Here is a 24,954-nt window from a genome sequence, read left to right on the forward strand (position 1 = left end):
TACCAACCTGGCACTGACCCTAACTGACCACTTGAGCTGGTTCAAGTGGCAAATCTGAGAAGGCGCAATTTTGTTTTTCACACTGTGCCGAGGTTCCCCTATATACCGAGGTGCCATGTCGGGGTATAAAAAGACACGGCACCTCGATATATAGGGGGACCCCGTCACAGTGTGAAAAACAAAATTGCGCCTTCTCAGATTTGCACTTGTACCCGAAATGAGATGACGTTGAAAGCTGCAAAGGGCTGAAACAGCAGCTGTTATGTGCAGCAAGATAAATTGCGCCTGTTAAATAATTTGCTAGTTTTGGTTTCCATTTAACATGGACGTAGTTGCTCGTCACCTTGCAGGGGGCTCATATTCAACCTCCTAGAAATGGGCAACTGTGACAGAGGAAATCTGGGCCTCCAGTGTGATGCAGGGTCTTAAGTAGATGCTCACGCAAAGCGGCTTAGCTTCGTAGGCAATACTGAGCATGAATTAGCTGGACATTGTGAACAATGCAGATCCTAATGTACAAGCTCAGGGTGAATAGTTTAGTCTTGTTCATATCATATACCTCCAGTACATAAGAACTTGTGCATAACAATTGGACGTACTTTAGACTTGCATCAACACGTCTGCAAGTCAGCCAGGTCTATGCTGGGTATCGTAACCCTATGAATATCGCAGGGCCTGATGCAGACACACAAGAAGAAGGCTGATCGATATTTATTGAGACATGCTCCGGTTTGAGTCTGGGCTGCCAGGGAAAATCCGTAAGAAGACACCTCGTGTTTAACAGAGGTGGGAATCTGTTATATCACACCGTAATGTATTTTTTATTCACAGTGTTGGGTTCTGTTTGGAAGTGACGGGGGTGTGACGTGACCTGTCATTTGACTTCACCCCCCCATCTCCCACTATTCCCCACTGTCCAGACTTTGTTTTAATTGAGGTACAACCCCACCACCACAGATCTGAGTTTCTGCCCACTTTTTCTGGCCCCTGTAAAAACAGAAGCCTTGGCTTCAAACACAATCGGAGTGAGGGGGGCTCCTAAGGGACCCTGGACAATGGATCAGTCCTCACGGGGGCTGGTCAGATGAGCTGTATTTGGTCGGGCCATCCCTGGCTTGTCAATCGATTGCGTCTTCTGGGACTTGCTGTGCCCCTGCGCCCTTCCCCTGACCCCTGACAACTCTGCCGTGGGCACTGCGCGACACCCCGCTGAAGCTACCTCTTTGACAAGTGCCCAGCTGCCAATTAATATCAAGAAACGAGTTGTGCGTGAGGCCTGGTGATTCCAACTATTCAGAAACAAAAATACAAAACTCAGCTCTCTCATGCCTTCAACTGAGGCTTTCAGGCAAATCAGTATTTAATTGGCCTGAAACGTTACTTTTTTGGCATTTTTACTCATATTTGTACCTTCCATATGCATAAGCATATCCAGTTTTATACCCAGATGTTGTGTAACTACTCTGTTATTACCTGCAACTACTCTGTTATTACATATCACACCCAAAGAAGGCTCCACAGCCGAAACATTGTGTTTGTTTTCTTCTCTTTTCAGCATGGAATAAATATTTTACTTGTTCCTTTGCAGCCTACGCATGCTGACGCAGCCACCAACCTGACCGACTCATTTGTACATTACGCTGTTATTACCTGTAATGTGCGCTGCATATGAAGATGCACGTAGTATTTAAAAGCTATCTGTTCTCCAAGAACCTGAGCTCATGTAAGATCTCTGCCTGCACATGATGTTGCAAAACGTTAAGCGCAGTGCGTCGTGGAGAGACAGAGAGAGAGAGAGAATGACAGAGGCAGTCTCAGGAAGTTACCAGCGGAAGCAGAGTTTGCTGGCTTGCGTCACCGCCGTCGCCTGCTAAGGTAAGAAAAGCTGCCCGAATCCTACGGGCGTGCGACTGATCCACTGAATTGTGGGAAGGGGGGAATCACGCGTCATCCCTGAGACCTGCGTTTCTGAGGCAGGAGGGGCGCCCTCGGAGGGAAGGAGCGCTAGAGGGTTGGTGGAGCAAGGTGGGGGGGCTCTTTGGCGAGGCGGCGAAGAGATAGCGAGGAAAAATCGCTGCTTCCGGTTCCAGAGATTGACGCCCGTTGAACGACACAGATATACGTGCGCGTCGAGGCCTAGGCAGGGGCCCCAGCCCGATACAGCAGGAGGTGACACCCAGATGGAAAACTGGGTAAGTAGGAAACCTCACTAGCCAGCTCTGGGCACCAGACAGCTGTCATTTGGGGGGGGGAGAGAACGGAGGAAGTAGCAGAGATGGCTGCAAAAATAGAGGAGACTCTTCAGTCCGGCCTGAAAACCAGCCAATCCGACACCCACAAGATTTCATTCAACATGTTGTGTGCAAGGTGTCCACTTGAATTTATTCTTCAGTCCTTGCGAGAATAACCTATCTTGGAGTCAGAGGTGCAAACAGAGCTGTTCCGTGTTGTTTTGTAAGAAGCCATTGGTTGTTGTATCCATGCAAGCTACAGAATGTGATAAGATGTGAGTAGTATATCATGGAGTCAAGCTAGGCTTCCTGTAAAACTGTACAAAGAGAGCTTCTCATTATGTGGTCCTTCCAATCTGCTTCATTATGGGTTTTTGTGACAACCAGCTCCTCCGTTCCGTAATCTTTTATTAGAAGGATCAAAATAGCAATTAAGGAGCTTTTAATATCAAAGCACAGCAGCACAGATTAAGTAGCCCTGATATAGAAACTCTGTCGGACATTCAGCATGCTTTTTAGGTTGAAAAATTATTGGATTCTTGCTTCTCATTGGAAGATGGTTGCTGTCTTTAATAGAGTGAAGCATTCTTTGATTTTCAGCTGCCAGAGCATTTTTTTCTTCATTTTTTTGTTTACAATTTAAATTAATAGCAACTATGATAACTGTGTACACAGAATAATAGTGAGCATTATGGCTTCATTTTGAACTGCGAACAGTTATTGCTTGGAGATTCCTAAGGGTGTGTGTCAGTGAGTGGGAAGTAACTTTTGATGTAATTTCAGATATGTATATAGTCTTTTGAGCGTCACAGTAGGGACATCTCAGGTCTTATCACTGGTGGGCTGTGGGTTCAAGTCCCCTCTGCAGATGGTGCTGTTACACCTTGAGTGAGGTATTGTACTCCAATTGCTCCAGCCCACTCAGCTGTAAAAGTAGGCACCCTTGTCCCTGTGATGGACCAGTATCCCTTGCAGGGATGAGGTCATGTGACCTCTGGTCCTAATGTCTTGACAGAAACCAGGGCAAGCTCTGGCCTGATGAGCCACTGTGGCTCAGATATGGAAATTACCTTCCTACACATACACTCAAAAAGGTTTAGAGTAAATTCAGTACTGGGCAATCACCTGGGAAGCTGACATTTAAGCAAGACAAGGTTGCAGAGCGATACTTGGAGGTAGCAAACACATAAAATATCGGGGGCATTCCTGAGCCAACAAGAATATCTTAACTTGAACAGAGAAGACCATGAGAGAACCCTATTTGATAAAAAATTCCAGTTTCTCAAAGGCACAGCTGGCTCAGAGGTATTCTTCAGAAACAAAAGTGAAAGGCAAAGCACAACTGGAAACTGTGGTGAAGTGGCAGTCACGTGCAAACGTGAATAGGAGGCACCTCTTTTACACAAAAGTACGTGGAAGACAGGGGCAAACCAACCCTAATGTTGTTGCCCAGACTTCATACAGGAAACTATCAGATTATCAGATCAGTGAGTTACCAGCAGCCAAGCAAGGTAGAGTCAGATAGCCTCCTCTTCTTCGTAATCGTTCTTCTATTCATACGGGGCATGTGTAAACTTCAATTGAGACTTTTCTTCTTGCATCGGTTGTGGAAGGTGGAAAACCAAGTTTAAACACAGTTCGCTGGGAAAAACAAGACCCAAGAACTAAGTGTTCTAAGTGTACTGAAAGGATTATGAAGTGTTTTAGTCAAAACCTGGTTTAATCCGCTTGGCTGAGGGCTAACTTTCTGGCCAGAGGACGAGGAGGCTGGGACCCCCCTGCAGAGGGAGGAGTGACCAAGGGGCAGCTGCAGAGGTGGAGGTGGGATGCAGAAAGACGGATGTGAGGGAGAGAAAGGGAGCAGTACAGTATTTATAGTGGTTTAGGAGAGGAAATGACATCAGGAGTAAGTGCAAATTACTGACAGATGAGACAGATTGAATTTGGCTGACTTTTGTTATAAACTCCAATATACACTGATAGATAAAAGAAACACAACACCTCCTCCACACTCTGGCCTTCCCATCTCCGTGGAACAGGCTGAAGAGTGACTCATCTGTGAAGAGGACCTGTTGCCACTGTTGACGAGTCCATCGCAGCCTCTGTCTGGCCCAAGCCAGTTGGGTGTGACGTCTGGGAGGTATGAGCAGAGGGCCTCTGACAGGTCTCCTTGCTCTAAGGCCAGCAGCATGGAGCCTCACTGTCCTGTCACTGATGCAGGCATTGTGTCTGCTGGCAGTTTCAGCAGCAGTACAGGTGGCAGATCTGAAACGATCTCTCAGATGGACCAGTCTGATGTGTCGGTCCTGCTCTGGTGTGGTCACTTGAGGGTGACCGGATCTTAGACAGTCATCTGTCCTGCTGGCCTGTTGAAACCTTCTCTGCGGTCGGGACACAGTGGAGCGGTTTACTCCATAGTGTCTGGAAACACTGGCACATGACATGCCTGCCTGCAGCATGCCAATGGCCCTCTCCCTTGCTTCTGGTGACATCTGAGACATTATGGAATGCACAGAAAACTGACTAAGTGGCCTTTTTCTAGGTTTTCTAGGTTTCTCTTTTCCATCAGTAAATATATATAAGATTTTGATTTTAGGACACTGATATCCATTTGCATTCTCCTCACAACACAGAGCAACGAAGAACTCAAGGTGGAAAAGGTACAAAATACAGCGGTATTTGGTTTGCAGAACTCGGATGAGCTGTTAGTCACATGGTCTATCCATGCTCTGAAAACCAGAATGCAGCATCAGCTTTGGTATGGTTACTGGTTCTTCTCATGGGAAAGACTTAGAGGGGGTTTATTTGCTCTCGATGTTGTGATCATGATAACCTCTCGCGTTGTGCTTCCCAAGCTTTGTCATATGTTTCTCTCTGGCACAAAATTTGCATTGTTGTGTGTGTTCAGGAGAAGACGAGATGACTTTCAACCAGACGCTCTTTTTTTCTCATTTGCAGAAGGGTGCAGACCACAGTTACAGCTGGAGACGCCAACACCCAGCAGTAGCACGCGGCTGACTTCCGACCTTTGAACCCCCCACCCCGTCCGGACCCTTGCCTGGCACCAGGGAGGGGAGCCTCCTGTCCGCCAAGAGCGATGAGGCGTGGGAGGAGGAAAGGACAAGCCAAAGAAAAAGTGGTGTTTGGCTGCGATCTCGTGGACCACACCACCAACACCAACCAAGAAAGTAAATTCAGTTCAGCCCCTTTTCCAGATCCCTGGTACATTTTCCAGATGTACCAGGGCTGTCATGGCTCTCTAGTACTTTTCTCCTTGTTATCACTTTGTCCTGGGGAAAGATAGGCTAGAAATCACAAGGGTTCCTGTTACCATTTGGGTCCAAACTCTCAGCCACACATTCTCATGAGGAGCTCAAACCTTCCAACTTCTACATGAGTTACATTCTGCTCCCTGCTACCTATAAACTGTGATTAGCACAGTATTTAAGTCGGTTATTGAGCTGCTCTCAGCCATGCTCTGTCTTGACCTCTGAGCTCTGATTTTCAGTTGTGTCTTGATTCTTGGTGATCTTGTGCAGTCCTGTTCCTGTTTTCCAATCTGGCCCTGCTTCCTGGTTATCTAGTCCAGTCCTGCTTACCTGGCACTCTATGCAGTTCCTGTTTTCCAATCCGTCCTGCTTACTGGTTATCAAGTCCAGTCCCGCATCTCTGCATAGTCCCTTGCCTGCAATGCTCCAGCTACTCCTGACCATTCCTCCAGATCTGCCTCGGATCTGTCTCCTGTCAGGCCTCACCTGAAAGGTTTCTCTGTCTTCAGGTGTTTCTGTCTGACATCATCCTTTCAGGTACATCAACCCTTTGCTCTTAGTATTATTGCCTCTTTTCAATAAACCAGCCTGTATCATGCATTGGATTCTCTACTCAAAACACTGCGGGCTATTGTCCAGCTGGCCGTGGAGTAACAGTTTCAACTTACAAAAATGGTTGACCTCTATGGTCCATATATTGTGAGCTCGTACCTTGGTCATGTCACTATGATCATGATTCCTCAATCAGTTCCCAACTGACAGGGTGCTACCACAGAAAAGGTTGGGAAGTTGTCCTGGGTCAGCATCGGCCGTAATGAAGTTCCCTCTGACTTGCAGTGATGTCACCACTCCTCCAATCAGTGCCAACTCTCCTGCAAGTCGCTATGGGCGCTGTAGAGTGTTGAAGATTACAGCAGTGACAGGGAACCTGAATGGGCTTGTTAGCTCCTCCTCGTTCTCCCCACGGTGAACCAAAATAGCAAGAAGAGAAATAGCAGAAATAGACTCCATTCATTCGTGCTTCCATTTAGCAATCATCATCAGCCATGGGGAGACGGGGAAAAAGGCACCTTTAAACTGCAGCAGCTTGTTTCCTAGTGGGTTTCTGCAGTAGAGAATATGGAACGAATCCTCCAGGTTCTCTCTCACATTTCGCCATTGCCTCAGTTCCGCAGGTCCTGCGCTCCTGCACTGAGTTCGTCGAGGAGCATGGAATTGTGGATGGAATTTACAGACTTTCGGGAATCTCATCCAACATCCAGAAACTCAGGTAGAGGACTATGTGTTGTAGACAGATTGGGACATCTTGTTTGTCGACGTGTTGAATATTATTAATGTTTAAAAAAGATGATTTAGGTTAAACTTGTGAAATCTTAGTTTAGTATAATGTACTTTTGTCTTTTCTCTAGTGTCAAGCTACAGTTTTCAACTAGAAAACTGTTAATCTGCATGCAGTTCAATTTTAGGGTTTTGTTCAATTATTCCACGTGCAACTTTGATATTCCAGACTTTGCACAGTGCTGACGCAAACTGCTACTTGCAGACTGAAAGCGAAGAAAGTAAGTTGCATTGTGGAATTTATTCTGGGTGGATAGGCTGGAGTTTTAAAACCGAAACCGGGACTGCGTCTCAAAACTCGGCCTGCAGACCTGACTGTGTCTGTTAACCTTTGGTTGTCTAGGAATGAGTTTGATTCCCAGAAGGAGCCTGACCTGAACAAGGAAGTCTACCTGCAAGACATTCACTGTGTTAGCTCCTTGTGCAAGGCCTACTTCAGAGAACTGCCCAACCCTCTGCTTACCTACCAGCTATACGACAAATTTGCGGTAAGTGTGCTGCTCATTACTTTGGATATATTGGACAATTTTTCATCTTTAATTGGGTGAAGCTTTTTATTCTTTTGGATTTTATTTCTATCTGACATCTTGCTAGCACTCGTTTGAGCTTCTATAACACAGTGCACAGGGAGACATTTCCCCATGCAGAGCGTATTCAATTTGTCTGCTATCCTCTTCAGGCATCTGTGTCTCAACTTGCAACGTTCAATGTTTTTTTTTCTTTCATGAAAATAAAATTGAAGCAGACTGGATTCAGATCTTCAGTTTTCTGTACACTCCAGTTCCTGTACATTTGTTTTGCAACCAAAATTTACCTTTAGGTCAAGACTAGCTCCTAGCTTCTACACCTAAAAACAGAAATGTAATACCCCTCTTGTTGGAGTGGCTAATTCCAGAGTGCCTGTCCCGACAGCTCCCTACCCTCATATTCAAGACTCAAACAGGCCAGCTGTGCTTAACTCTGTGGCTTCTCTCAGTAATCAGGTGACCATCTTGACTCAAGACCCCACAGCTGATCCTGTGTTTTGAGCCAAGATGCCCACCCTTACCACAATATCACAAATCCTTCAGTGTCCTTCAGCAGAAATCTCTCTCCACTGTATCACAAGATATTGCACCTCCTGACTGACAGTGAATATATTGTATATATTATTGTAGCACTAGGGGGAAGACAAGTGCCAATGACAGGGGTATGCATACCAGGTTGACATGCCTGCTCCCGAGTGTTAAAACTTGAACATAAATTGTTCCGCCATGGGCAGGTTGACTCTCTGGCAGAGAAACACAGTGTGATATCGAAAAATGGCTCATGTATGCTGTTAGCTGGCTGTTAATCTTCAGACTTCCCAGTTATCCTCTGTTCCCTCCTCCTATTTCTTCTCTTCCTTTAGGATGCCATAGCAGTGCAGCTGGAAGAGGAGCGACTGGTCAAGATAAAGGAAGTGCTGGAAGAACTTCCCATTGCTCATTACAGGTAGCTTTCTCCCCTGTCCGTCCAGGCAGGGAGCAGGGTTTGTAGAAGCTCCAGCATGACATCGGTCAGTTTGCTGTGACTTAGAGTATTTTTCAGAACAGTGGGGAGTGGACAGTTGAAGGAGGAGAAGAGATCTAGGAAGATGCTGAAAGCTGAGGAGTCCCTTGTCATGTTGCTTACAGGTCTGAAGCGAACAGCTTAGGTTCTGAAAGCTCCTTGGGAGGTGACCATTTGACTGTGCCAATTTCCCCTGATTTCCTCCTCTGCTTGGCAGGACCCTTGAGTTCCTGATGCGCCACCTGGTCAGAATGGCGTCACATGCACCACAAACCAACATGCACTCTCGGAACCTGGCGATCGTGTGGGCACCGAATCTCCTGAGGTGTGCATCTTCCAAGGGCCGGACCTGCTGTTAATACAGGCCAACGGGTCACTCCATCAGAACGCAGTTTTTTGCAGACCTAATACAGTGCATTTCACATCATACTGTATGTCTACTGCTTTTAGGGATGTCTCTGAATTTGTAGTAGTACTCTGTTTTCCTCGCCGTGGTAGCTCAGATGGCAAGGGTGTCTAGCTCCTGCTTGGAAGGTCCCGGGTTCAATCCCAGGTAGGGGCAAGCGATGGAGCTTGCTCTAATTCCTTCCAGATGGCTCCCATGTCCACTCAGCCTGCTTTCCCAATGAGTACCGGGAGTTAATCCTTCCGGAGGTAACATGCTGGCCGGAGCGTGATGCTGACCACATCACCTCCACTTCCAGTGTTGGATGGTCAAGAAAAATGGTAGCTCATTCCCCCATGGGCTTTTAAGGCCTGAAAAGGGGACCTACATACCTACTCTGTTCTCCTCCCCACTAATAGCTGGTGTGTGGTGAGTTTGCCTGCTGTCTCAACATCCAGGTGGTCGTGATAGTGGGATTCCCCATTTCCTGTAAAGCACTTTGAGTGGGGTTTCCAGAAAAGCACTGTATAAATGTAAGGAATTATTCAGACTCTGAATGTTTCCATTATTTTCCCCGCATCAGACATCTCTTATACACTATACGTAATGCGGCATCCTTTATAAAAAATGACGCTGGCAAAAGTGTTGCAAATTCTAGCTGTAAAACATGGAACTGTGTGTTTCTGACTTGTTGCTGTCCTGCTGCTTCTGTTGACAGGTCAAAGGATATTGAGACCACGGGATTCAATGGGACTGCCGCGTTCATGGAGGTACGGATTCAGTCCATTGTAGTGGAGTTCATCCTAATGCACGTGGAACAGTTGTTCGAAGAAGACCCCAAGACAGGTAACAGCTTCTGCTGCTGGCAATGTCTCATGAACAACAAGGTGGTAGCATCTTGGAATGATTAGTGTCTTTGAGTACTGAAAGCAAAAATTTCAGCAAAAAGAGCCCCAAAAGAAGCCACAGAAACTTGGGTTTTGATGATTTTCAGACGTTTCCTCATAAAGGCATCACCTTTACAAGAAAGGAAGAGAAGAACTGCCCAAGATAAATTTGTAAGCTCAAGAATTATCTTGGATAATTAGAGAATAGATGGTGTTTTTGCAAAAAAAAGAGTATCATCATGGGTGAAATTGTGAAATAAAGAGATGAGCCACAGTGCTAGAAAAGTGCAGTGTACACTTTTAGCTGATTAAATTTAACTGAAATATGATCAAATTAGGTCTTTAAAGGGCTGCAGAGCACTGTGACATAAAATGGTAAATATTAGTACACATAGCCCCATGTTTATTCCTCGAGGTTTCTCTGTTTTGTATATTCCTTGCTGTTTCTCTGTCATACCAAAGTTTAGAGCTCTGTTTGTAATACAAAGACATTTAAATATCCGTGGATATTAGAGGCCACACATTTTTTGTTGCACAAAATAGGGTTTGCCCTCTTCTGGAGTGATGTTGCTCTTAGGACGTGCAGTCCCGGGATGTGTTTCTGGGGCAAACCACCCCACCCCCAGAAACGACCCGCCGTCTGTCAGTGACAGCCCTCTCTGCCACCCGAGGGGGGTTTCAAAGATAACTTTGGCTTCTGTGTTGCTGTCCCAGAGCCCCAGAACAAGCGGAGGAAATCCCTGCCTATTTCGCCCTCCCTGCAGTCAGATGAGTCATTTTTCAGAGCCCTGCCCTTCAACGTCCCCAATTCCATCAGCCCAGGGGATGGGCCGCTACCCATGCGCCCCTACCACGCCATCATAGAGGTGTCCGAAAACAAGTAAGTTCTGGCCCTGCCGCGGTGCCTCGGTGTCTCTCCTCTCTTGGCGACTGCTGCCCTTCGCTTGAGTGGTACCATAGTACAACCTTACTGAAGCATAGTTCAGGACCCTATGCAGACGGTATAATCCCAAAGTAAGTGGAGAAGGATAACGGGGAGGAGACGGTTCAGGTTTAGGAGGGGTTGACAGACAGGGGGGCGTGGCGATGGTGATCTGGTGCTCGGGGGGTGTGGCCAAGGCGAACTAGTCCAATTAGTCCAGGGGGAAAATCTAGGGCGAAGTCCAAAAGTCCAAAACCGGGTGATCCAATCGGGACAAGATGAGGTTAAATACCGGAACGGGATCCGGTGCAGGGACAGGGAAGAAAAACGGGATGACGAGGCCAGGTGCTCCGAGCCCTGGACCTAGATGGATATGGTTGTGGTTCTCCATGGATATGGTTCTCCACATTGTATATCACTTTCCACCAGACCTTTTGCATGCTTTATTAAAAATGTCCTTCATATTACTGTGCTGTACCACCTAAACCATCTCTAAGGCCAACCCTTCCAGCAATTACTTTGCTTTGGTGCAGCAATGCCCAGAAAATATCAGACTAATTTTGCCCTTTCTTGCATCATTCATTTCCTGGATAGCAGCCAAGCTCACTAAAATCTCTGGAATATTACTTCTCTACCTATGGAGAGAACCACTGCATGGTTAAAGAAACATTTCTCTTGCTTTTGTGTACAAATTAATTACCAAGAAAGTGTTAATGATTGAAATAACAAGTGCTTTGCTGTCAACCTACACTTAAATACAGTCTAATTTAGCTGATATAATTAGAGATGACATACGCAGCATTCATACATAATCTTATATACAATCAAACAATGTGCATCTTTTTGAAAGTCAAACAGGTATGAGAAATCCCAATGGCTTTAACCCTAACCCAATCCCAAATTTTAAACCAATCCCCAACAAAAACATGACCTAAAACACATAATTTGTCAACTATTACAAGTCACTAAAACATAGAAGCTGTTATAAACTCATACACAACCTCCAAGAAGGTGCTACACTGACTGCGTAATGCCACATCCAAGGAGAGCATGTCCAGGCTTATACAGATCACTTTTACCCACAAATACCCCTGTAGCACAAGGAGCTAACACAGTGCTACAACCCACTTTTAGAAATAACTAACGTCCAGGGGAAAAGAAGACCTCATGGAGTTGCAGCATAACTAACGAGACCCGCCAGGGTGTCAGATAGGTTCAGCGCCGCTTATTCGAAGCTCTAAAATAAAACTATGCTAACAGGAAGAGTGGAGACACAAAAGAAAGAAGAAAAAAACTAGACAAAAGACACCGCCAGAAAGAACAACTTCGAATACAGACACATTTCCAGAAGATATCTTAAACACACACACACACAAAAACCTGTCTATCTCTAAGTCGGGCAAGGGGTGCCTTTGTCTTTGCATTCACGTTTGTTTCCCTACAGGAGGAAGGGCTCTCTGAAGGGCAGGAAATGGAAATCCATTTTCAACCTCGGCCGGTCTAGCAACGAGACCAAGAAAAAGGGCAAGAGTAACAGCAAAGGTGGGTCCGCGCCCCGGCCCGACCAACCGGGGAGGGGGTTGGCACTGAGCCGCAGGTCCGCCTTCCGAGTTCGGAGTCTGTCGCCGAAAGGTGCCGCCACGAGCCGGAACTCCCTTGGCAATCATCAGCAGGGTTGCCACCTCGCACCCTGATCTCGGCCAAGTCAGAAGTTAAGCGAGGCTTGGTCCGGTCTATTCCAGAGTGAAAGATCTTCAGAGGAAAAGCGGAGTGCTGCTGGAAGTGGTCCAGTAGGACCAGTAGGAGGTGCTCTTTTCTCCGGACCAGGATTTCCAAACCAATGCCCTGGTATCTGCTGATTGGAGGCACTGTGTTATGGGAATTGTGCTGTCCTTCAGAAGAGATGCTGAATCAAGTTGCCCGTTTCTTGTTATTTATAGACCCCGATCACTGTTTGTGAGAGTAGGGGGTGTAAACTTCCACTCTGAGCCGGTACAATCTGGCAACCCTGAAATCCCCCCTTAGTTCAGCTGCAGAAGGGATTTTTCACCCCTCTCTTCGATTCTCTGTAGGACTACAGTTGTGGAACGACTGTTGTACAGCATGGATGTTAAAAGCTGGAAAGCTCTCCGTTGTTGTGAAACGAAAGTTCAAAGCAGTGTGATAGCTGTTTGCATCAGGTAGCTTTGCTATGTACAGCATTTGACTCAATTATGAGATATCAACAATCGTTGGGATATGAAAACAGTATAACAGAACTACATATATCAGGAACAAGTAAGGGAATATTTCATTCTGGACAGACAAGCAAAGAAACACAACATTTCGACTGTGGAGCCTTTTTCAGGTGTGTCACACAGGCTCCACAGCCGAAACATTGTCTTTCTTTTCTTTTACTTAATAATAATAGTAATAAGAGCTTACACTTATATAGCGCTTTTCTGGACACTCCACTCAAAGAACTTTACAGGTAATGGGGATCCCCTCCACCACCACCAGTGTGCACCATCCACCTGGATGCACCAAGAGTTGTACAGGTCATGATTGGTAAGGGCTAATGGGAAATTTGGCCAGAATGCCAAGGTTATACCCCTACTCTTCGAGAAACACCCTGGGATTTTTAATGACCACAGCGAGTCAGGACCTCGGTTTTACATATCCTCCGAAGGATGGCGCCTGTTTACAGTATAGTGTCCCCATCACTATACTGGAGCATTAGGACCCACATGGACCACAGGGTGAGCGCCCCCTGCTGGCCCCACTAACACCTCTTCCAGCAGCAACCTTAGTTTTTCCCAGGAGTCTCCCATCCAGGTACTGGCCAGGCTCACACCTGCTGAGCTTCAGTGGGGCTGCCAGCTGGGTGCTGCAGAGTGATTTGGCTGCTGGTTGCTACTTGTTCCTTTGCAGCCTGCGCATGCTGACGCAGCTATCTACTAGAACTGCAAATAGTATATAATGGCTTTGCATGCAATTAATGATTTGTCCAGCTGCATTTGATTGCTGTCTGGAAATCCCCTGTAAATTATGGGGAATAATGGCTGTGTGGCAATTTGCCCCTGACTGTTATTTATATGTTTCCTGTATTTTTTCCATTTCAGAAAAAGAAAAGGTGAACCTCAGACCAGCGAAAAGTATGGATTCTCTAAGCTCGGTGCCATATGTGCAAGATGGTAAATGTCTCATGTTCATTGTCATTTAAAATGTATTATGTTTGTGCGTTCATGTATCCTTTCAGGCTGTAGAAAAACATTAAGCGAGCAAAAAGAATACATGTGATATATATACATACTGATTGAGACTTTTTAGTGATTTTTTTTTTTAAATATTGAACAGACGTGCAGTCTGTAAGCCCATTGCTAAGTATTCTGTTTACATTTAATATTATTACCCATTTTACAATCAGACTTTCCATAATACATTAAACGTAATAAGTTCATATTGCTTAAATTCTTTTCCCCAATACTTGTGCTGTTTCAGTAATCCTGATAATGACTGTTATAATGGATGTCATTTTAACAATGAGACTGAGAAAAGCTCTCTCATTGTTACTGAAAAGAAATCTTGAATTCTGTCAATTGAGTGACATATTGCTAGAAATATGATTGCTTTTACTATACTTGTTTTACTATAAAGTAACTCAGTAAAAAGAAAGGACCATTATTTTGATCAGGTATGGTGCTGCTATTGTCGTTTGAATTTGAGCAGGATTAGTGGAGAGAGTTGCTAGCAATACATCAATGTGGTAAGGTGTTTGGTGATTTTTGGAGGAACTGTGCCACCTTTAGGTCATCTTGTTAAACTCAGCTCATGGCAGAAGCACAATTTTCTCAATCTGTGTACTTCCTGATTCTGTTATTCAGCTTCTATTCTGATTTTTTAAAACATTTAAATTGAGCTCGGACAATCGGAAGTTTTTCTTGAAGGTAACGACGGGTGTTTTGTGCATGTACAGCATAATGCAGTAATTTAAATCCTTTCTTAGTCACAGTTAACAGTGGTACAGTAACAAACTTCAGATTTAACACATGCAAAAATGCAAAAATAATAGAACAAGGTAAAAAAAAAAACTACATAGGTTTAAAATTCAGGAATATCAAAGGCATCCTACAGTGGTAGGCTAGTTGTTAGAGCTGTTAGTGTTTCATACGCTTTAGTGTATTCTACGCAGTATATTTATGACACTTAAAATACAATGGCTTTATTTTTTAAATAAAAACGTGGAACATTTTTCATGTTTCATTTTACATATATTTTCATGATTTAATATTGTATATTATTATATACTCACACCTGAAGAAGGCTCCACGGCCGAAACATTGTGTTCTCTTTCTTCTTTTTTTCAGCATGGAATAAACCTATTACTTGTTATATTGTATATAAAATTTGTAGGCTGACAAAATATCAAACGTGTTTTAACGGACACTCGACAACAGACATCCCTTCCCCACTATTAGTCAGTGCAACCTTTGGGTTGTGCTGGGGTGTTATTGTATGATTTGTAATTAATCATAAGAACCAACAAGTCAGATACCATAGTATAATCATCATCATCATATTATTATTATTCTCACATAAACAGACATATACTCCTCGTGGCACAAACATTAATAGCTTTCCAGTCTCAAATGAAATGTATTGACACATTTATAAATATTACTGCTCCTACTATCATCACTACCTCAAGCAGCACCGCCATGCTCCTGGTCCTTCAGTGAGCTCAAATCCTTATGATTTCACAGTTTTTTCTTCTGCTTGGTTAAGTCACCTCGACCTGTCTGGCACATACCCAGGCCAGTCAGTCCAGGGGTGTCCAGCCTTGATCCTAAGGAGCCCTGATCCAGTCAGTTGGGGGGGGGTCTCCAGCCCTGATCCTGGGGAGTACTGACGCAGTCAGTCTGGGGATCCCTGATCCACTCAGTCCATGGGTCTCTGGTCCTGGGTAGCAGTGCGTAATATCAAGCGAACCCCAAAACTCTGCTTCATCCATCCAATCTCAGCACTGACCCCGTGTCCTTGCTCTCCAGTTCCCATGTCGAACCGCAGCTCCAGTGAGATGCTAGGGCAGGAGTGCTTTGGCAGCGGAGAGTCCCCCACCCTCGGCCCCAGCGCCGCTCCCTCTGTCGTCCCGGTGGCGGAGGGGCTGATGGGGGGCAGCAGCTACGCCGTGACCTACCGCCGAGGGGGAGGGGCCAGCGTCAGCGTCCTGAGCGGGGCGTACGGGAAGGCCGAATCCGGGCCCTCCAGCCTGGGGAGCTACTCGATCACCGAGACCGGCCCGTCGAAGTCGCCGAAGGTCCACGGCAACCGCGCCGAGAAACGGGCCGGCATCCACATCTCCGGCCCCTTCTCGGTGACCGTGCCCCTGCACATCACCTCCGGCTTGGCGATGGGCGTCCTGCAGGGGGTCAATGTGGACGCCGGAGACCGCAAGGCAGACAAAATGGAAACAAGAGAGGAGGCCAAAGACCCAGAATGCCAGCCTCAGCATCGGGACGGGATGACCGAGGGAAAGGGTAAGAGCGCAAATGTATGCTTCCGTTCCTGAGCGTCTCCTCGGGATATTTCTGTTCGTCATCTTAAAATAACTGTGTACTGGAGCTTTGATAACTCTTCTCTGTGATGGTAACACTTCAGTGATTCAACTCTTAGATACGACTAGCGCAAGCATTTTAAGGAATAACACATCCTAAGGAACAAGGTGATCTGCTTTGGTTCTCCTTGAAATGTAATCTTTTCTCTGCAGCGGTCATGCAGCTTGGGATGATAAGGAGGTAGCCAATTTTAGGAAGCTTTGATAACGCCTTTTTAGAAATTGTCCAATCATTCAATTCATCAGTCATCGTTTCCCGTTTTCAAAAGCCAAAACATAGATATCCATGAAGAACAACACGCAACAGACCATTCATCCCATCTTGTCTGTTTGGTTGATGATGAATAACATCATCAAAATTTCCTCTCTTTCTTAAGGAGCCAAGGTGTCAATTATAACCGTCCTTCTTGGCGGGTTGTTCCAAACACTCTCACAGAACCCTGTATAAAATCATTCCTAACATTTATAGGCCTTAAGGCGTTTCATCTTAATTTCCACATGTGTCCCCCAGAAATACACTCTCAATGTTACAGACTAGGCCCACCACGTGTCATGAGGTTAAAGTTAAGTTTTGCTTTGAGGAACAGAAGGGCTGATACTGTTTGGACATGTTCATTCCAGTCCCGGAAAAGAATGTAGACGACACCCCCCAGCCGGACACGATGGAGACAGGACACTCTGCGGGTGACTCTTTGGGCAGCGAGAGCGAGTCGGGTGACAAAGACCACGGGAACAGTGAACAGAGTAGCGTCAGCTCAGAGGAAGAAGAGGAGGATCAGGATGCTGATTATATGGGTAAGGGAATGAAAAGAAACAAAAGAAACAACTGTAGCACAGAGCTGGAAATGCTTTCGTCCACATCGGCACTGGAATTGTCACCCTGATCTCATGTCAGATCTCAGAACCTAAGGTAAGTCGAGTCTGCTCAGTAGGAGACCCTTAAGGAATATCAGGCTGCTGCTGTAAGTGAAGTAGGTGGTGCCCTTCCCATTGGTCCAGAAGTTCTAAACCAATGCCATCTTATGGGCCTGGATACAGTGCTATATGAGGCTGTCCTTTGGATGAGACATTGCACTTGTGACCGTTCCAGTTCCGCGCGGTGTTGTGCCCCCCGCCACCTGTTCTGTCCCGCAGCAGCTGGGGCGCGAACCCGGTCTCTGGCGTAACGCAACAGGGAACCAGCCGAGTGAGCTAAAGGAGACCTCCCCCAGCTCAGGCGGCTGAGGTCCCTGCTACACGCAGTGAGGGCACCGACGTCACCGTATCCGAACTAGCTCCACTACACACTGATGTCCTGACTACTTGCACATTAAGCTCTTAATACTTAAAGCCTCCAGCCCTGTAGATGCTATTTCTACCTGGAATAGAGGTGACCTTAAAAGACCTTCCATTATCATGGAAAGTATAACCAGTACAGGCCTGGATCAGGGCTTGAATTCAAGGTCAGGACCCTCTTTTCTTAAGAGTGATGGTGTTAAGTGTGGTGTTTTGGCCAACTTTCACACAAAGTCAAAACAGATTTATTCTAGTATAATCATAACATTTCCAGGATTCCGGTGCGGAAATTATACTGTTGCTACTGAACCCCAGGGGGGAAAGTCTTTTTTTCTCTGCAGATATTCAATGAGTGCAGAAAATTAAAGTAGAATCTTTCAGCAGGAGGCACTTCCTGCACTGTCTGGAAAATGAAAGTGTGGATTTCACTTCAGCTTGAGAGCAGGTTTTAATACTGCATGTGAATTAAATTGAGAATACTTCTGCAATATGCCCTTACTACTGTATATAGACCGTATGTCCATATGCAATAAGTCCGTAATACTGTATATATGCAGGAAAATTAATTTCCTCAAACGTTTTCCAACTTTGTGGCTAGTGCTTTTTAAAAAAGACTTTTATAACAGGAGTTTATAACAGATTTATACATTTGTTTTCCTCCAGTGGTAGTAGAACAAATTGTTTCAAAACTCCCTCTCATAACGTCTGCAATCTCTCAGTCTCTCAATATGCTGAAGCTGAGAGCGTTGAGTGTTTTTCAGTCATGTGCTCTTTCTCTATAGACATGCGGAGAGACATCGGTTATGGATGCCCTCATGATTTCAGCCTGGAGCTGCAGGACACCTTTGGTTTCCTGGACCTCATTGACAGGAATGATACGGTGAGTTCCATTAGCTCTTTGCTGGATCTTTCACTCTTGCTCACTTTGGAAACATTGCTGGTCAGAGACAACCTGTGATTGCACTCCTACTGATGTCGAATACTACCTCAATTTTGCACTGAATTTAAAATACTGCCACTACTTGAATTTTGCAAACAGACACTACCTGAATGTTGCTTAAAATTAGAGCGTCTACCGTGTTGCTGTCTCCAAGAATTGTGATGTCATTTTCTATGTCAATAAGGAAAACACAAGTAAGCATTTCATTGTATATGACATTATATATAGGTATATACTGTATGACAATAAAGTTGAACTTGACAGCTGATTGTCAGTGACGTATAGGAGAGGTAGTGAAGGCTGGAGCAAGGGCATAGGTCTGATAGATGCCACTGGAAGCTCTCAAGGTCAGAGGAATCAGTCCAGCCACAAACCAAAGACACCTTTGTGGACTCTAGCTCATCCAAATATTGCCTTTCAACTCGTGAACATTTACTAGGGGACGCACAGCTGACTAAAGTCTTGCCCCATGCTCAGACTGGTGATGTCTGGATTACAGGACTCACCCTGCACTCTTGAGAAACACACTTTATCGGACGGCATCAGAGAAATGCTCAACCACAAGCATCCTGCTAGACTCCAGGGCCCGAGAAGCATTCATTTTGTATGATTCTTCCTTTCAGAAATTGATGTGGAATTACTTTAAGTTCTCCATTCCAACACAATAAAATATTTCTACAACCGATGTTCGGGAATCTAAGTACTGATTACTTTCAATTATAACATTCCACGACATGGTCTTAAAATGTTATGATTTACCTAATTCTTCAGCTAAATAATTTTGCTGAACAGTTACATTGGGATTTGGGAGTTTTCTGTTTGTACTATTCACTCATTAGTATTTAGTAATTATATTAGATCTAATTGTCGAACTATATTTACTGTAGTGGAGAACAATGCTATGTGCTAAACTGCCAATGCTACATGTGGCCACTGAAAATTAATGACTGCACTGAAACTGCAAAGATCTGGTGACATGTGGTGTTCTCTCACTCTCCTACAGGTGGAGGAGTTCTCTGTGGAACCTCCTTGCTATGAAGATGACGATGCTTGTCAGAGCTTCAGCAGCGAGATGTACGAACCGCCCAGCAGTCTGTCTCCGGAGTCGACAGACTTCAGAGGGATCCCCCCAGAGAACGATAATGATGACGACGACGACGAGGAATTTCACAGTGTGCCAGACCACCTTGACCTCACCGAACTGAGACCATCGGAACCGCTCCCCACAGCGGACTCCCGCCGCAGCAGCCAGGACAACCAAGTGACGGAAACTGCCTGGACCATTGGGGAAGACGAAAAGGAAACCACTGAGCCTGACCAAAGTTTGACACGTCTTTCAGATGACCGTGCCAACGAAGCGAAGCTCCCTCCAACCGGAGCCCTACAAGAGAGTTTGGAAATCATTGAAGATCTGCAAACAGCTCCGGCCGACACCAGTCCACCGCCTGAAAGCGAACAGAACTATTTGGTGACCAGCATTTCGGAAAACGCTGGTCAAACTGAGAATGAACTTCAGCTTGAACCAAAGGTTGAGGAACGCATAGAAGCAGAACCAGATGGGTGAGTGGACACAACACCCTCTCTATGTATATTGTAAATTCCATTTGAATTCCTAAAACGTGAAATGCTACAAAAGCGGGGCATGTTTTCTACCCATTTAACCACTTTGAATGTTGCCAGTGTTATCATATTAACTTGAAGGATCTTGTCAGTGGTTTTCTTGATTTTGCTTGGGGAAATGGCTTCAACAACAGTAGCTTGACCAGATAAGACCTGTACAGAGACACCAGCTGTTAGGTTAACTAACTAGAAACCTTTAAACTCCAAATTAAGGAATGCAATTCCTTTTAATATTATCAGTTTGTTTATTTGCTGAAAAAGGTCAAGTGTGCCTTTTTAGCATCAGATTTCAGATGACACTTAACCATCTCAAGTGATAGAGGACAGATATGTACTGATTGTAGGAAAAGCCCTGAGAAACATGATAACTGCTGAACATAACTGGCCTGAATAAAATTCACCCAGAATTTGATATGCTTTTTTTTTTCCAGAGGCTGTAAAAAAGAAAACCACGTCATGACTGGAGAGTCCGGTAGGATTCTTGAAGATATTCCAATGAATCCTGAACCGCTGGATGATACGTTAGAATCTGCTGTTGCTCCGCTTCATAAGGACAGTGTGTTGCACTGTGCAGGCGATGTCGTCGAACTAAGAATAACAGAAGACAGCTATACGCTGGAATGCACAGAGTTCAGATATAGTGAGAGCTGTGTGCAGAATGCTTGTGTCAAATCGGGGACTGTAAATATAGAAAATGACCGAACACAATGTTTGAGGATCCAGCAAAGTATGGGAGTAAGCTGCACCAATGACCCACAAGGAAATGAGACGCATTTTGTTCCTGGAAGTTCACACGAGACTACCTCTGGCCCACAGCTGGAACAGGATTTCGATACAGGCCTGCAGAACCACCCTGCCTGTGCCTCAGAAGTCCTAGAGGTGCTTACGGGGGTTTTAAATGCTATAGATCAGCAGCCCGATTCTGCAAGTTCAGCATCGTCCGAGGTGCCAGAAACAGTTAAACTAGCCGAGGAAGCCACTGTTTGCACAGAGAACCAGGGGGAGTTTGAAGCTACGTGTGACGTCAATGAGTTAGATGCAAAGACTGACATCAAGGGGCACCTAGAGCCTGTACAGAATGCGCCGGCACCGGATCCAGAGGGAGACAAACCAAGTTCCCTGCTTGCGCTTGATGATGGCAACTTGAAACCAGATATAGATGAGGAGCTCAGCAAGGAGGTCACTAATGAAGAGACTGAAGGCCTGGAGGCTACATCGAACTCCGGTGCAGGGTCAAACAGTGCTGCTGGTCCAGATAATGAGGTTGCCGGGAGTGTAGAAATGAGAGATGATGTACAGGAAGAGCCATGTCCTCATCTGACGAAGGGAGAGGAGGAGGAGGTACACCCAGGCCAGACCGAGCCAGGAATGGAGGGCTCGGAGCAGGGGGAGACCGAACCGGCACTGTTCGATGACGAGGGCGGCGCTCGCATGAAGCTGGCCGTTTCGGGTAACGCCCTGCCCAGAGTGTACCAAGTGAAATCGGTGCCCGTTGTGCCCCCCAAGCCCCAGTTCTCCAAACTGCCCCCTGCTTTGAAAATGAAACACCAGCTGTTCCACCACCAGGAGGCGAAGCCGAAAGAGGGAGAGCAGGAGGGCGAGAGAGGGGGAGACGACGGCGGGAGAGAGAGAAACTCCTCTCCCGCGGGGGGCGGGGAGACGGGGAAGGACAGTGACAGCGAGGGAGACAAGGGAGGGGGCGGCAGGATCGGGCACAACGTGCCGGCCAGCATCTCTTTCGACGAGGCCTGGGCGAGGGCCATGGACAGGCACCCCAACAAGGTGCCCGTCCGTCGGATCCAGACCTGTGGAGACTCGTCACCCACAGCCTCGCCCTCCGTGCCCAAACTGGCTCGGCACGCCTACAGCGACATCACGGGGCAGGCTGTCCAATCGGGAGCGGCGGCGGCGGCCGTGGCCAAGAGAAAGAGCTTTCCCCACATGAAATTGGCTTGCATGGAGACAGAAGACGAACGGAAGAGGAGGTCTCTGATGATGGAAAGCAGGAGTGGTGGGGGAGACTGAGCGGGAAGCACTGGCGCAAGGGGTTGAGGCTAGAGAGATGCTGCGATATGTCTGATCTGCTCTACAGGCAATCCCCTTTAACGCTAGAATTACTGGAGTTGTACACATGTTCTGTTCACAATCTAGTTTAGATATCTGATAGAACTGCTTATCAACAGTTTACTAATGGTATTTGCAATGTAATAAGCAGTTATAAGAATACCCGTATGATATAGTTCTGGATGTGGGCCTATAGGTATAGTGCAGGCTATGGGTAGGATTGGACTAAGTTACTAACATCCTGTAAATGTTGGTAACGATCCCTGTCACTCTCCTAGTTTCAAAAACATTTTTAAATGGCATTAGAATAACTGTGATTTTTAATGCACATTGGACTATTGCCACAACCGAAGCATTGTAAGCAAATTAATTCACTGGCCGCCCCCTCATATTAGAGGATGATGGTCGTCCATGACTATGATGGATTCAGCTAGGATCAGAGTCCTCTCTGCCAGGTGTGGGTTCTATGTCTGGATGTACACGGCGCAGGTCAGTTACAGAGAGACTCGCTTCACTTCCTCTGACACCCCAACACCTTGGGTTGTGGTTGCTTTTAGATGCAGGTGTAACCAAATGACATTCTGCATTATGCATTTACAGCAGAGTCCTGGATAATAAATTAAGAATATCAAAATGGGATACTAACCTGTATAAGGAGATTATTCCATCTCACAGGCAAAACGACAGCTCTGGTAGTTCTGGTTATAGCATATTACACAGCCTTTATTGCTCTGGAAATGTTAATTATCCTGCTGTTTCTAGATCAGCAGTACAGATATTTACTAAAACCCACCCCCCATGTGCACCGGATACAGGGAATGGAGTCATTAAAGTCCAAAATGACAACTCTGGTAGTTCTAGTGTTAACCTCCAATTTAATGTTTGTGTGTGAGAGTTGTGTACTTGTGTGAGTGGGCAAAAGGAGTACAGAAGATGCAACTAGTGTTGTAGAAGAAAAGATTCTAATAAGGGAAAAACACATGACAAAAAAAATATATATTTTATACCAAATCCATAACAGGGTGAGGACCAGCATTTTGCATCTAGAGTTCTCCAAGTGTCCCACAGCCCTCTAGAATTTCTCATCTAAAGATGCACCTTGTTGTTTATTTGAAAACGTTCCGTTGGACTGCAGATCTTCCTGTGTCTTGGGTTTTGCACATCTGCAGTCAACTTTTGTTCATTATTTTTTTCTATTTGTGAGAGCTAGAAGAAAAAAGAATAACTGTGGTAGATCTGGACCTCTGGTAAACCATGTTCACATACAGGTGTCCGAAAGCACTGTGTTAATGTTGGAAAATGTTTGCTGGACAATGTTTTGTACGACTCCGTCAGTGTCCATCCAGCCCTCCAGGCTTGATCTCGGACTGTCTTCCCTAGAAATCCAGCGGTTGTCAATTACCTCCCGTTTCTACTGGCAGAAGCTACAAGACGCCCACAGCTACAAGATGAAAACATTCACTCTGCAGGATACTGTCCGACACCACCTCAAAACGTGCTTCTCAAACAGTTCTCACTCAGCTTTTTTTGGCTGTTCCGCAACAGGGGTAGGCCCATGGAAAATTTCACTTTCCGTCTGGAGCAATTGTGTTCAACCGTCTGTTTTGGGTACCCAGAAAGCGGAGAAACTCAGCAGCACCCCTGCCTCCGCAGTGCATGGAGTTACCACCACAGAAAGATGTGCAAGATACCAGATTCTGCGATACATGACCAGTGACTGTCCGCACTTTCGTACCATAGCAATTTATGAGCACATAAGTCAATGTATCATACATGGGCATGCTCACTGCCCAAAATATTCGGTTTCTAATAATGTTAGTTTTGTAAGCCACAACAACGCAAGGTTTTGATATATCTGCTGTCCAGGCCTATACCACTTTTCTGGCAGGATGGTGTTCATCTGAAGTTGTGATGTTGAGCGAAAACTGTATGCAACACCATTTCCACCATTTTGTCACAGGATGGAGATCGGGGTAACTGTTGAGGGAAGGCGATAGAAAATCTTTCACAAGTTCCTCATGATGAGCTATGTATCCTTCAGCCTTCTTTTGAGAACTACACATTTGACCTAATATTTTGGCCAGTGAGGGTAAATTAAGTTTGAAAACCTGCATCGAATGGGTTTGTGTAAATGAACAGACCAATAGGAAGTGATTACCAAGAAATCAACTGATTACTTTTGTCAAAATAATCCTCTAGAGACACAAGAGTTTAACAACCCAAACCAGGGGGAATTCTCATACAAAAACTAACTTTCTTTTAATTTTCTCTGCAGTCCTTTTTTTCCTATATTTTTTATTATCCCGTCTTCTTTGTGCAATTTTAGTGTCGCACATGTGACCGTCGCGGTTCTGCGCCCCCCGCCGCCTGTTTCGTCCCGCACCTGGGGCGCGAACCCGGGTCTCCGGCGGAATCGCCTATTGTTTCTACTAGAACCTGTTTCTACGCGAAACAGCCGAGTGAGCTAAAGGAGACCTTGCCCAGCCCAAGCGGCTGAGGTCCCTGCTACGCGCAGTGAGGGCGATGACGTCACCGTGTCCGAACTGGCTCCGCGACACACACATTTCGCGTGTATTTTTAAACCTGGGCCTAACAAGGGGAAAAAAAAAGAAAAAAAGAAAGACAATAAAACTGAACATTGCGGCCTTTTATGTAAAATGTATAAAAACAAAATGTTCTTTTGTATGTTTAGGTTTTTGAAAAAACCTAATAAAATCTATTTGTAAGCAATCAAAACCTGCTTTCTCCACTATTTTTAGAACTGGTGAAATAGCTGACATCTTGGGTGCAGTGAAGTTGGACTCAAGTTCAACTCTTCTGAAGAAACCACACACTTGCACTGGTGGGCTGTCTGCACACCTCTTACCTGCTGTGCTAAGATAAAATAAAATAAGATGATC

General features: G+C 45.6%; 1 protein-coding gene across 2 annotated transcripts; it reads left to right on the forward strand.

Moving 5' to 3' along the window:
- The first annotated feature begins 1,680 nt into the window (after positions 1 to 1,680).
- arhgap30 (Rho GTPase activating protein 30) lies at positions 1,681 to 24,790 on the forward strand. 2 transcript variants are annotated; one of them, XM_015339109.2, is made up of 15 exons: positions 1,681 to 1,875; positions 5,190 to 5,419; positions 6,668 to 6,770; positions 7,182 to 7,326; positions 8,229 to 8,311; positions 8,586 to 8,693; positions 9,472 to 9,599; positions 10,355 to 10,520; positions 12,007 to 12,104; positions 13,664 to 13,735; positions 15,590 to 16,078; positions 16,777 to 16,950; positions 18,213 to 18,310; positions 19,374 to 19,930; positions 20,422 to 24,790. In XM_015339109.2, the coding sequence occupies exons 2-15, from the start codon at positions 5,329 to 5,331 to the stop codon at positions 22,013 to 22,015; spliced, it is 3,906 nt and encodes a 1,301-aa protein (XP_015194595.2). In that variant the 5' UTR covers positions 1,681 to 1,875; positions 5,190 to 5,328; the 3' UTR covers positions 22,016 to 24,790. The 2 variants fall into 2 exon arrangements, with proteins under 2 accessions (XP_015194595.2, XP_015194594.2); XM_015339108.2 differs by lacking the exon at positions 1,681 to 1,875 and adding an exon at positions 1,882 to 2,192.
- The last annotated feature ends 164 nt before the right edge of the window (positions 24,791 to 24,954 follow it).

Source organism: Lepisosteus oculatus, chromosome 4, assembly GCF_040954835.1.
Source record: "Lepisosteus oculatus isolate fLepOcu1 chromosome 4, fLepOcu1.hap2, whole genome shotgun sequence".
Lineage (NCBI taxonomy): Eukaryota > Metazoa > Chordata > Actinopteri > Semionotiformes > Lepisosteidae > Lepisosteus > Lepisosteus oculatus.